This window comes from Lepus europaeus, chromosome 10 (genome assembly GCF_033115175.1).
Source record: "Lepus europaeus isolate LE1 chromosome 10, mLepTim1.pri, whole genome shotgun sequence".
NCBI classification, from domain to species: Eukaryota; Metazoa; Chordata; class Mammalia; order Lagomorpha; family Leporidae; genus Lepus; species Lepus europaeus.
In genome coordinates this window covers 6,857,502-6,871,125 of record NC_084836.1, presented here as the reverse complement: position 1 = coordinate 6,871,125, position 13,624 = coordinate 6,857,502, and the positions used below count along the sequence as shown (strand labels likewise).

The following is a 13,624-nucleotide window of genomic DNA, read 5'->3' as shown; positions in this document are numbered from 1 at the left end:
CCGATCTAGCTCCCTGCTAATGTGCCTGGGAAAGGCAGTGGAAGATGGCCCAAGTGTTTGGCCCCTACAACCCATGTGGGAGACTTTGAAGAAGCTCTTGGCTCCTGGCTTTCGCCCGCCCCAGCCCTGGCCCTAAATAACCATCTGGGGGAGTGAACCGGTACAAGGGGGAATCTCTCTCCCTCTCTAATTCTGCCTTTCAAATAAATAAATACATGTATTAAAAAAAGACTTACTATTAGCAGGAATCAGAAGCAGGGTAGCTGGGTCTTGAACCAGTGTTTGTATGAGATGCCAGCATCACAGGTGGCGGCTTAACCCACTGCACCAGCCACCCTTTGCAGTCTTAAATTTTCTGAAGCATTGGTTATGCTTTTGTGGGAAAATGCAGTGTTTTCAACTCTAATACCACATACATGATAACAGATAAACACTGCTAAGGCGCATTTTATCTAAGTAGCATTTAAAATACCCTAAACTTTTATGATTTTTATTTTGCTTTTGGTTTGATGTCTGTAGTTATTTGAAAGGCAGAGAAATGGAGGAGAGAGCAACAGAGACAGAGGGGTTTTGTTGTTTAGTTTTTGTTTTTAAGATTATGTATTTGACACAGAATGAGGGAGAGAGAGAGCTCTTCTATCCACTGGTCCATTCCCCAGATAGCTGCAACAACCCAGGGCTGGGGCAGGCTGAAGCCAGGAGCCAGGAGCTTCTTCCGGGTCTCCCACATGGGTGCAGGGGCCCAAGCACTTGGGCCATCTTCTGCTGCTTTTCCCAGGCTTTTAGCAGGAAGTGGATTGGAAGTGGAGCAGTTAGGTCTGGAACCGGTACCCATAAAGGGTGTGGGTGTTGCAGGTGGTGGCTTTACCCGTTACGCTACAACGCCAGCCCCATAGAAGAGATCTTTCCTCCACTAGTTCCCTCTTCAAATTCCTATAGCATGGGGGCCAGGACTGTGGTATAGTGGGCTAACCCTCTGCCTGAGGCGCCAGCATCCTTCTGATCCGGCTGTCTGCTGTGGCCTGGAAAAGCAGTAGAAGATGGCCAAGTGCTCGGGCCCCTGCACCTGCATGGAAGACCTGGAAGAGGCTCCTGGCTTCAGATCAGCCCAGCTCCAGCCATTGTGGCCATTTGGGGAGTGAAGCAGCCATAGAAGAGCTTTCTCTCTGTCTCCCTCTCTCTGTAACTCTAGCTCTCCAATAAATGAATAAAATCTTGAAAAAAAATTCCTGCAGCAGCAAGGACTGGGCCAGGCTGAAGCCAGAACTCAGTCCAGGTCTCCTACATGAGTGGTAGGGACACACGTGGGCCGTCACCTGCTGCTTTCCAGGGTGCGTGTTAGCGAGAAGCTGCGACCAGAAGTGGAGTGGTTCTTGAAACCCAGGCGCGCCGGTGGGATGCAGACTGCTCCAGCAGGGATGCAGATGTCTTAACCTCTGCACAAAGTGCCTGCCCTGTGAGTTCACCTCCCGGTAATAAAGGTTAGGTGCTAATTGTTGCCGGTGCCTCGTAGAGAGTAAATGACCTTTCCTTCCCGTCTGCCAGTCCACTAAAATCAATCAGCACAAAACAAAGCACACGCTTTACTATGGCAGTCATTTAAACACCAGATCTCTGGCTCCCAGTTTTGTGTTGGTATTTGGCTAAAAGTAATTGGGTTCTAGTGCTGCTAGATATTTGATTACATCATACAGTAATGATACTTCTAAGAGATAAAAGTAAAAAATAGGATCATTAAATGTTTTTGCCAAAAAATAAAAAATTCAATAACTGGACATATTCAGGATCCAAGTCAATGCAAGGAATTCTTCATAAATGCCTAATAAATTGAAATATCTCAAATGCAGCCTTACCAAAGCTCAATGCCTGCTATACTCACCCTTGTCAGCTTCTTCATCTGATTGCCAGGTTGTGCCACAAGCCTTGTCATCCCTGACTCCTGTCAAAGCCAGCATCCGGTCTAGCAGTGATCCTGTTTGTACCTTTAGAATCTCTCTGGTTTGATGACTCTGCATGGCGTGTGCTACCACCACCCAGGGTACTGTAATCTCCACCTCTTCTGCCTCCCTGCTTCTTCCTCTTACTTTGAGTCTGTTTTCGACAGCAGCAGCCACAAGGACCCTGTTTAAGTGTACATGGATTATGTCACCCCGTTCTTAAAACCGTCCTGTGACTTCTTATCCCCTGCGTGATTGCCACCATGCGTGCCGTGGGCTGAGTCTCACTTCTTCATTTGAACCTTTTTGATGTCCTCTGCTTACTCTGGTTGGGGTAGCAGTAAGATGCCAGCATCTCGTATGGGAGTGCTTGGGGTAGAGTCTGGGCTCTGCTCCTCATTCCGGCATACTGCTAATAATACCCTGGGAGGCAGCAGGTGATGGCTCAGTTGGTTTGGGGTCTGACACCCACATGGGAGACCTGGATTGAGTTCCATATTTTGGGACATTTGAGGAATGAACTGGAGCATGTAGGAAGCTAGGGATCTCTTTCTCTGTCTCTGTCTTTCTCTTTCTCTGTCACTGTCTCCCAAAATAAGGAGAAATTCTCAGTTTTCCTCAAAAATACCTTCTGCAGCCCGCTATTCCCTCTGCTTGGATTTATCCACGTGGCTATCACTTGTTAAAACCATCACTTTCCCTGGCTTTTAGCTAAAATTACAGTCTACACCCCACAACTGCTATCCCCTTTTACTTTTTGTTCCCTTAGTATTTTATTCAGTATTTGTTCATGTCTGTTTCAAGTTTGTAAACTGTGACATCGGATACTCTCATCCTCTGCTGTACCTCAGGTTCCTAGAACATTGCCTGACAGATATAGTAGGTGTTCAGGAAATATGGTTGAATGAGTGACAGTGAATAAAAATAAGAGATTGAAGTTAAAAATACAGAAAATTAAATCGTTACAGGAAGCTAAGAAGTAATTGTATTGAAATCATGGTAAATTGTTTTAAAGGAACAAATACATGCAAATATTTAGTTCAGACCAGTTGCTTGGAATCTGATGTGTTTGTAACTCATCTATTTTTATGAAAACATGACCCTAAAATGACTATAAATGGTATTTTTAGAGTAATGTGTCTGTGGATCCTGTGTACAAATTACAAGAAAAGGAGAAAACTTCCTATCTGAAAAGATTCACTGATGTTCTGCCACACATGTTGTAGCCAGAAAGCTCTGAGGAATCCTGGATGAGACTTGCTCTTTCTAAAATTGTTGTGAATTACACATTACATAAAATATACCATCTTAACCATTTTTAAATTTGCAGTGGTGTTAAATACAGCCAAATCTGTGAAACAGATGCTCAGAATTTTTTTATCTTGTATATCTGAAACTCCATTCCCATCAAGCTTTTCCTCTTTCCCTCCCACCCCAGGCTCCCAGAAACTGCCATTCTACTTTGTTTCTTTGAATTTGACTACTTTAGATATTTAGGTAAATCATATATTTTTTGTCTCTGAATAACTCTGTTATTTCACCTGGTATATATCCTCAAGATTCATCCTTGTTGTAGCATATGACAGGATTTTCTTTTGCAGGCTGAAGATAATTGCATTGTATATATAAGTAATCTTCAAAAAATTCATGGAAAATATATTGTATAAAAAATCTATCCATTAAATTCAAAATGCTTTTGCAGCAAAGTAAGCTTATCTTTTAATTCCATTTTTCCATGAACTTTTTAAAGTACCCGTGTGTGTGTGTGTTTATGTGTGTGTATCATATTTTGTTATCCATTCATCTGTTGATGGACATTTGGATTGTTTCCTCCTCTTGGCTATAGTAACCAGTGCTGATGTGAATGTGTACAAATATATCTAGAAGAAAATAATTTATATTCTAATTTTTAATTTGTAGTGTATGTGTCAGATTGCCTCAATTGGAAAAAAGTCATTTCATAAATAATTATATGGTCTGAACCTATATGTTTTAATGCATTTTTATTTTCTAAATACCATACATATTTAAGAAGCTTATATGGTAGTTTTGATTAGTTGAAAGGAATGAATTAGATCAGAAATTCTACTAAGGAAAAGTTCTATAGACAGCTCAAAACCAAAATGTAAAAATATCTGCAGTTTTCCAGATTCTTGACATCACCAACTGTCCCCACAAACTCAGCTTTCTTTGGCTTGCCTCATCCAAACCACTACTGACCACTTGCCCAAAATATTGCTAAAAATGTTAAAAACATAATCTTAGTATAGTATTAAATGTTATCCACGACCCCTGTGATGAACCAAAGCACACCAAAAGTCATGTTCAAATGTTATATGAACATAATGTGTCTAAAGAGTCAATTTAGTGATTCCTTTTGGTTGACTTCTTCACCTCTTTGTGCTTCTTTTTTTTTCTCTTACCACCTTCTTTGAACCCCGGTGAGAAGATAGAGGGGTCCCAGTAGCTGGTGACCCAAGGTATACCTTGCTTGTAATTGTCCACAAAAGTACATTGACACACATGTGTGGGACAGTAGCAGTTGGGTGAGTAATGGTTGAATGATGGTCTTCTCCAGCTGTGTTCTCCTGCGAAGCCCTCTATATCTACCACACCATTTGCAAGGAAGAATTTCAACTCCCCATAATCTTCAACTTCTCTTTCTTGATCACTCTCAATTAGTTTTGTGTTGATACCCATGTTTCTGTCATGAACAATTTGGCCTGAAGTTGTGACATAGATGTGGTTGTCCATCCCATTATCATCAAATGCCAGTGAAGAGAATGAAGTAGGGCCCTCCTGCCCCAGTGAACCGTGTGATGGATATCCTCTATCACATGAAGAAAATCTCTCCCAAACTGGACATTCACTGGGGGTGGAGAAAAAGGATTCTGCGCCTGTGCTTCTGCTTCCATAGGAGCTTCTTGGAATCTTTAAAAGTTCCTCAAATGAATCTTCAAAAAAGTGAAATGAAAATGGGTCCCTTTTACCAAATATTTCTTTGAAGACGTCATCTGGCTTACAAAATGTGAAACTGTGCTCACACTCATCATCAAAATGACTTCTGTCTTCACTGTTTAATCCTTCTTTGCCATATTTATCATAAATGTCCCGCTTTTCATCGTTTGATAATACCTCGTATGCCTCAGCTACTTCTTTGAATTTTCTCTCTGCTTCTTCTTTATTTTCTGGATTTTTATCGGGGTGCCATTTAAGTGCCACTTTATGGTAAGCTTTTTTAATGTCCTCAGGTGAAGCATATCTCTGCACTCCTAGAACTTCATAGTAATCCATCACGCTTCCACAGATACTTGGAAACAAGTGTGCTGGTGGTGGTGGTAGAAGCAGTGACTGCAGACAGGCACATTTTAGACTGAGGACAGTATTCGTACCTTGGGCCCTGCTAGGAGATGTTTGAGTGCTGATTATGTGGCAAGCAGAGTTACAAGCTTATGTCAGAGGTGGCTGCATTGTGGTGTCATTCCAGGGTGGGGGAGGGACTGGACCTTCCAAATGGAGCTTGTTCTGAACGACACCAACCCATCCTGAATCCTCTGGATCATTTCCCCTATGTTTCCCTGGGAGCCTGACAGTGTCTCGTACCAGTGAGAAGTATTGCTAATGCCACTGCATCACCTTATGTCATATGACCGTGAGCTTTAGTTACTTTCCAGCTCTTCCATGTGTTAATGAACTATGTGAAAAAAATTCAGTTAGTGGACATGTTTATTACAGTTAAGAGACAGTTCAGGCTGGCGCCATGGCTCACTTGGCTAATCCTCCGCCTGTGGCGCCGGCACCCTGGGTTCTAGTCCCAGTCAGGGCGCTGGATTCTGTCCCGGTTGCTCCTCTTCCAGTCCAGCTCTCTGCTGTGGCCTGGGAGGGCAGTGGAGAATGGCCCAAGTGCTTGGGCCCTGCACCCGCATGGGAGACCAGGAGGAAGCACCTGGCTCCTGCCTTCGGATCGGTGCAGCACCGGCCGTGGCAGCCATTTGGGGGGTGAACCAACAGAAGGAAGACCTTTCTCTCTCTCTCTCTCTCACTGTCTAACTCTGCCTGTCAAAAAAAAAAAGTTCAGTAGGAGACAACTCAGTCACAGTATACTAAGGACTGCGATAGGGAAAGCCCTGAAAGCTAAAGAGTCATGGGACAGACAACTGGCTGGACAAGGGGTGCAGGGAATACATGCTTCTGAGAGGAAGTAGTCTATTGTGCAAGCTTTCTGTGTGCCAGTGGGTAGTCGTTAGAGAAGATAACTTTGCCCCCCTACAGTTTTTTAAATTTTATTTATTTTTTTTTTGAAAGATAGAGCTCCCATCCATGAATTCACTCCCTAAATGTCTGCAAGAGCTGAGGATGGGCCTGGACCAAAGCCAAGGGCCAGGAATATAATCCACATCTCCCTTGTGGGTGGCAGAAAAATAGTGATGAGTTACCACTGTCTCCCAGAATCTCTAAGCCAAACACCCACTCCCCCACCTAAAGTTTATGTAAAGATTTTGAGAAGTGTGTGTTTATGTACTTGGTAGTAGCTATCAAATACCTACTTTGTGCCAGGCACAATTTGAGTCACTAATGATAACAGTATTCAATAAAAGGTTCCAGTTTTCATGGTGCTTACATTTTAATAAAATACAAATAATAGATAAAATATTTTCAGATAACTTGGAACAAATATTTGATTAAGTTGCTGCTTTGGATGCCTGCATCCTGTATCATACTGTGTAGGTTCAAGGCTTGGATCAACTCTGCATTCCAGCTTCCTGTTAATGAGTACCCTGGAAGACAGCAGGTGATGGCCCAAGTGGCTGGATCCCTGCCTCCAACATAGGGGACTTAGATTGAGTTCTGGGCTCCTGGCTTTGATCTGGTTCAGCTCCAGCTGTTGTGAGCATTTGGGGAGTACTGTCTGTCTGCCTTTCAAATAAATAAAAATTATCTTTAAACAAATTTAAGAAGATAAAATGTGATAGGTGCTGCAAGAAAAAAATCGAGCAATATGAAGAGAGCAGAGCCACTTTAGATTGGTTTTAGAAGGCTTCTGGGAGGTCAACACTGTGGTGTAGTGGGTAAAGCCGCCACCTACAGTGCAGGCATCCCATATGGGTGCTGGTTCCAGTCCCAGCTGCTCCACTTCCGATCCAGCTCTCTGCTATGGCCATGGAAAGCAGTAGAAGACGGCCCAAGTGTGTGGGCCCCTGGGCCCACATGGGAGACCTGGAAGAAGCTCCTGGCTCCTCTAGGCCCAGCCCCAGCTGTTGTGACCATTTGGGGAGTGAACCAGTACATGGAACCTCTCTCTCTCTCTCTCTCTCTCTCTGCCTCTGCCTCTCTGTAACTCTGCCTTTTCGAATAAATAAATAAATAAATCTTTTTTTTTTTTTAAAGGCTTTTGGGATGACATTGGAGGTGAGAACCAAATGGCAGTCAGCCACATAGTGATCTAATATGGTAGCTACTAGCCACGTTGATAGACGTTTCAACAGATCAGTGCTACTGCAAATAAAACTAGTATTTAAGTACAGTGGTAAGCCATCAAAGGGGATATAAGAGTTTACTGGTCTGATTTAAATTTTAAGTGAATGAGTGGCTAGTATGTGAATAATGAGTTGCATGTGAGAAAATAGAATTAGCCTGCTTAGAAGCAAATTAGATCAAAGCTGATTTTCTTTTGTGATGATTTAAATAATCAATAAGCTAGTCCTGAATTTAAAAAGATTCACTCCTGGCTCATTTTATTATTCCAAAAAATTCTCTAAAATGAGTTGTCTCTGTTTTTCCTTTTTTTTTTTTCTTTAAATATTTATTATTTGAAACAAGAGAGAAAGTGAGAGAGAGAGAGAGATCTTCTACCCAGTGGTTCATTCCCAAAATGGCCACTACAGCCAGGGCTGGGCTAGGCTGAAACCAGGAGCCTAGAACTCCATCCAGATCTCCCACATGGGTGACAGGGACCAAAATACTTGGGCCATCTTATGTTACTTTCCAGGCACTCTAGCAGGGAGCTGGATCAGAAGTGGAGCAGCTAGGATTCAAACCTGCGCTCATATGGGATACCAGCCAGTATTGCCTGCCCCACAACGTTGGCCCCATCCTCCTCTGTCTTATATTTGTTTTATTTACCATTGTATTTATACATTTCTCAATTAAATAGTACTTTACTGAAATAAACTATAGTGTATATTCCTAGGTAGGGTTTCAAGATCATTTGCCAGATCCGAATGTTTCTGTTTGAATATGCCAAGTGTCTAAAGGTGTTGTAAAATGCTTAAGACTGAATAAATTCTCTCCAGTATATGTGCTTCCATATATTTGTTTGTGGCATACATGTGATTGTATTTGCCTGCCATTGAAGATAGTCATGCTAATATTGAACGTTGTTTGAGTTCACCCTGAGTCACACACTACCAAGGAATTTACATGCAGTGTCTCCTGGAATTGACAGCAGTCCTGTAAAATAGTTTGTGTCCATAAGAAATGGAGGTTCTGAGACATAATTTGCCTAAGGCTACATGACTTGTTAGTGAAGATTGCGTTTGAATCCGAATTCTGCCCTTTCCTTTTTACCATAAACATCTTGGACCAAAACTTTATTTTATATTATTATTTTTTAAAAGATTGATTTATTTGAAAGGCAGAATGACAGAGAAGAATGGTTCTATTTGCTGGTTCACTTCCCAAATGGCCACAACATCCAGGCTGGACCATGTTGAAATCAGGAGCCAGGAGGAACTCCATACAGGTGTGCCATGTGGGTCACAGGGATCCAAGTACTTGAATCATCATCCGCTGCCTTCCCAGGCATGTTAGCGGGAAGATGGCTAAGAAGCAGGGCAGGGCTGATGCCATGGCATAGTGGGCAAAGCCGCAGCTGCAGTGCTGGCATACTACACGGGCCCTGGTTGGAGTCCCAGCTGCTCCACTTCCAATCCAGCTCCCTGCTAATGGCCTGGGAAAACACCAAAGGATGGCCCAAGTGCTTGGGCCCCTGTACCCACATGGGAGAACTAGAAGAAGCTCCTGGCTTCAGATCGGCCCAGCTCCAGCAGTCGCAACCCTTTGGGGAGTGAACCAGTGGATGGAAGATCTCGTTCTCTCTCTGGTTCCCTCTCTCTGTGACTCTGCCTTTCAAATAACTAAATAAATCTTTTTTTTTTTTTTTTTTTTTAAAAAAAAAGGCAGCAGAGCAGCCAGAACTCCAACCAAGCACTTCCATGTGGGATACCAACATGGCAGATGGTGACTTAGTGTTCTACTCCACAGTGCTGGCCCTGGACCAGGACTTAGGAGAGTTCAGACATTTCACAAACAAATACTGAGAACCTATGAAACCGAGAAAAATCCAAGAATGAAAAATTCTGCTCAGTAGAATACATTTGTAAAAGTGTGACACAAGGATCTGCTTCTGCAGTTACCCCCTTCCTTTGATCCTTGCCTCTTTCTCTGCTACTTTTTTTTTTTTTTTGAGATTTACTAATTTATTTGAAAGTAAGAGTTACACAGAGAGAGAGAGAGAGAGAGAGGTTTTCCATCCACTGGTTCATTTCCCAATAGGCTTCAATGGCCGGAGCTGTGCCAATCCAAAGCCTGGAGCCAGGAGCTTCTTCCGGGTCTCCCATGCAAGTGCAGGAACCCAAGGACTTGGGCCATCTGCTGCTGCTTTTCCAGGCCATAGCAGAGAGCTGGATTGGAAGTGGAGCAGCCGGGTCTTGAACCGACGCCCATATGGGATGCCGGCGCTTCAGGCCAGGGCATTAACCCTCTATGCCACAGCGCCCAGCCCCATCTCTGCTCCCTTCTCAGCGAAACTTAAAATTGTTGTCTTGGTGTCTGAACTTTGACATCCCATTCTCTCTGTGGCACACCCCAGTCTGGCTTCTGGCTTCTGGCTTCTGTGTTCTGCTAAAATTGTCATTTGGGTCTCCAGTGATGTTCATGTTATTGTTTTGAGGCACTTTCCATAGTTTGAGCCTGTCCTTCTTAAATAACTATTTTTCTAAATATCACATTCTTTTTCCTGTGTTTGTCAGGCTTAGTCTCCCTAGGGAGATTCAAGTCGCAACCAGTCCCATGGCTTTGATTTTACCGTCTCTGTGCCTGTGACACTAATAAAGCCTGTCACTTTCCCCCCTTGAACTTAAGACTGACCATTTGGCCTCTTCATTGTAATAAGTATCTGAAACTTTCCTCTTTTATTTAACAGCACAACCCTTGGACCCACTTGTTTGAGCCAAAAATTGTACTTCATTCCTATGTTTTCTTTATTCCCTGCATCCAGTCATAAGCCAGACTTGTTGACTTTTTACCTTCAAAATATAGAATAAAGACAAATAACAAATCATCCCTGCTCTCTGAAGTTTTCTAATAGACTGTCAAACTAATTAGCCATTATGTGTGGTACAGTAAGGATTAAAACAGAAACAAGCATAGGCACATTGAGTAGCATCCACGTTAGGAGCAGTAGGTGTGGGAGTGATGATTGAGCTGAGATTTTAGAGATGTGATCACAGAATAGCAAAGCCCATTTTAGAGCAAGAAAAAACTGTTTTTGAAGACAGATGCTGTTACGATACAGAATGACTGGGGTTCTTCAAGGGATTGAGTGTGGCTGCATTGTTGTTTAAGATTTATGCCAGACTAGAGAGCAGGGTCAAGATCGTGAATGGTTAACCTCAAGAGTTTGAAGCTTATAGCATTACTGTGGATAATTTGAAAGTTAGGACAGATCTTGAAGAAACTTCTGAAGAATTTGAAGCAAAAGACTACAATACAAGTGGTCTCTTTGGAAATAGCTTACCACAGAGAGAATGAATTAAAAAAGAAAGACAAGATCCAAGACAAGCAGAGCAGTTAGGAGAATAGTGTAGCAATTCAGCGAATTGAGGAAGCCTAAACTAAGGAAATGGTGTTGAGAATGAATTGGCCATTTGAGAAGTGGGACTCCATACACCAGCTTTGCTAGTAATTATATGACCGTGGGCGAAGATCCTGTTCTCTTGAATGTAAGTTAAAAGCTATTGAGACTTGATTTTTTAGTTTACTGAGAATAAACTCAATTTATATCATATGAGAGAGTGTTACTGTTTTTAATTTGTTAGGGTTAACCTTCCTCTGCTTGTGAGTGTCCAGATCACAAACATTGAACATGCTAGTGTTCTTTCATCTGAGCATTAAAAAAAGCGAATTGGTTAACTTTATTAAAAGTATTTATTTATTTGAAAGTCAGAATTACACACAGAGAGGAGAGGCAGAGAGAGAGAGGTCTTCCATCTTCTGGTACACTCCCCAATTGACCCCAATGGCCTTAGCTGCACAGGTCTGAAGCCAGGAGCCAGGAGCTTCCTCCAGGGCTCCCATGTGGGTGCAGGGGCCCAAGGACTTGGGCCATCCTCCACTGCTTTCCCAGGCCATAGCAGAGAGCTGGATTGGAGTGGAGCATCCAGGACACAAACCGGCCCCCATATAGGATGCCGGCACTGCAGGAAGCGGCTTTACCCACTATGCCACAACGCCGGCCCCGACTTTTTTTTTTTTTTTGACAGGCAGAGTGGACAGTGAGAGAGAGACAGAGAGAAAGGTCTTCCTTTTGCCGTTGGTTCACCCTCCAATGGCCGCCGCGGTAGGTACGCTGCGGCTGGCGCACCGCGTTGATCCGATGGCAGGAGCCAGGTGCTTCTCCTGGTCTCCCATGTGGGTGCAGGGCCCAAGCACTTGGGCCATCCTCCACTGCACTCCCTGGCCACAGCAGAGAGCTGACCTGGAAGAGGGGCAACCGGGACAGGATCCGTGCCCCGACCGGGACTAGAACCTGGTGTGCCGGCGCCGCAAGGCAGAGGATTAGCCTAGTGAGCTGCGGCGCTGGCCCCCAACTTTTTTTTTTTTATATTCTGTTATTTTACTGCTGAAGTGAGAGTGTAGACAGTGAAGTCTAGTGGTTATAGGCTCTGGAAATAGACTGCTGCTTGAATCTTTGTTCTATTTTATGTTTCATCTTAAGTCTTAAATTACTTAGCCTTTCTGAGTGTCTTTTTCTCATCTTTAAATGTGGAGTACTGTGATAATACCCATCTCAAACATAGAATGCTACTATTTGTTTTAAAAGGGAGCTATCAATAAATAGATTAGTTTTACGTGGATAAAATAAGTGTAACAGAAAAATGATAATCTTCATTGCCTCAAGAAAGGGTAACAGGGTAGCTTGCAGACAGGTATGGAAAGAAGGCTTTTTCCTGCGAATCCATCCTATATCTTGAGTTTTGATCCATGTAAATATGTCACTAATCCAAAAATTGATTTAAAATAATGCAGCTACAAAGATTCCATAAGTTAATACATACATGCAGTGTTTACTTTCTGGAACAGGATGAAAAACTGAACAGCTGTTCGCTCCCATGATCATTATGATGCTGACCAACAGTGGTGTGAAAGGACTAAATAGACTGCGCTTCTACTGTTTGTTTTAGTAAGGAAAATGTAGCTCTATCCTGTATGAAAACTTCCATGGGATGAGATTGTTTACTGCTGAATAGGCCTGAGGCCACTCTGCTGAACTTTTAATATTATTCCTTTGCTTCACACCATTCCGTTTCATATGCACTCACTATCTTCCCCGTGCCCTCTCTTCCTTGAGGAAACATACTTGTTAAGGGTCAAGCAACAAATGTGTATTCTTTGGGGAAGGTTGTTTCTGTAGGTGCTTGCAAGTAAGAATATAGGAAAGTCTCATCTTTGAGGGGGCTCGGGGTTGGTCTCAGGTTTGTTTATACTCTGAAGGCTTGTGTAAGGGGGAGATGTGTGACCCAGCAGTTAAAACACTGAGTAGGATGTCTGCATCCCACATCAGATTGCTGGGCTGGACTCAGGGCTCTGGCTCATGTTTCCAGCTTTCTGCCAAGGCAGACCCTGGAAGGCAGTGGCAATGGCTCAAGTAGTTGGGTTCCTGCCACCTATGTGGGAGACCTGGATTGAGTTTCTGGCTCCCACCTTTGGCCCTGACCCAGTCCCTCCTCTTGTGGGCATTTTGGGAGTGATCTGGTGGGTGGGAGCACTCTGAATCTATCTCTGCTGCTTAACTTCGTTAATTAGTTGAAATTATTGAGGATCCTTTCCTTTGCTCCGCATCCCCCAACTGGAGTTGATCTCAGTATAGGGACACAGACTTATTCAGTGTGTCTGAAACTGCAAGGCGTAATCTTAGTAGGTCATTTTGTTGCTATTAGCCTAACTCCTCACAACTGAGTTGGTTCTCTGGAAGCTGCCAGAACGAATGATCACCAGTTTGGCAGCTTAAAGCAATAGAAGTCGTTTTGTGGCAGTTCTGGAGGCCAGAAGTCCAAAGTCAACGTATCAGCAGAGCAGCACACCTGCAACAGCTGTGGAGGACGATCTGTGCTTTCCCGTTTGCGGCTTCCGGTGGCTGGGGGTGCTTGTTGGTTTACCTGCGTCACTGTTGCCCCTGCCTCTGTGGTCATGTTGTGGCTTCCCCTTCTGTCTCAGATCTCTCTTGTATAGGGACATTTACTAGATTTAGAGCCTACTCACATAATCCAGAGGATCGTCTCATTTGAAGAGCCTTAGTCACTGTTCTTCCAATAAAAGTGACAGTCACAGATTCTGGAGATTAGCACATGGGCATACCTTCTTGAGGCCACCTTTCAAGCCATTACAGTAATGAAATTATTTGGGGA

The 13,624-nt window shown here is 43.4% G+C and overlaps 2 protein-coding genes across 2 annotated transcripts in view; one reads left to right on the top strand and one right to left on the bottom strand.

Annotated features, from left to right (window-relative positions):
- The window catches only part of XPNPEP3 (X-prolyl aminopeptidase 3), an 83,991-nt gene that overhangs the window by 3,616 nt on the left and 66,751 nt on the right, over window positions 1–13,624 (top strand). The window lies entirely within an intron of this gene.
- DNAJB7 (DnaJ heat shock protein family (Hsp40) member B7) lies at window positions 4,302–5,231 on the bottom strand. The gene has a single exon (XM_062201944.1). It carries the CDS (start codon window positions 5,229–5,231, stop codon window positions 4,302–4,304), a length of 930 nt encoding a protein of 309 aa, XP_062057928.1.

What these genes read in the sequence shown, in the direction of transcription:
- DNAJB7 (XM_062201944.1), bottom strand. Translation starts at nt 5,231, where the DNA reads ATGGATTACTATGAAGTTCTAGGAGTGCAGAGATATGCTTCACCTGAG.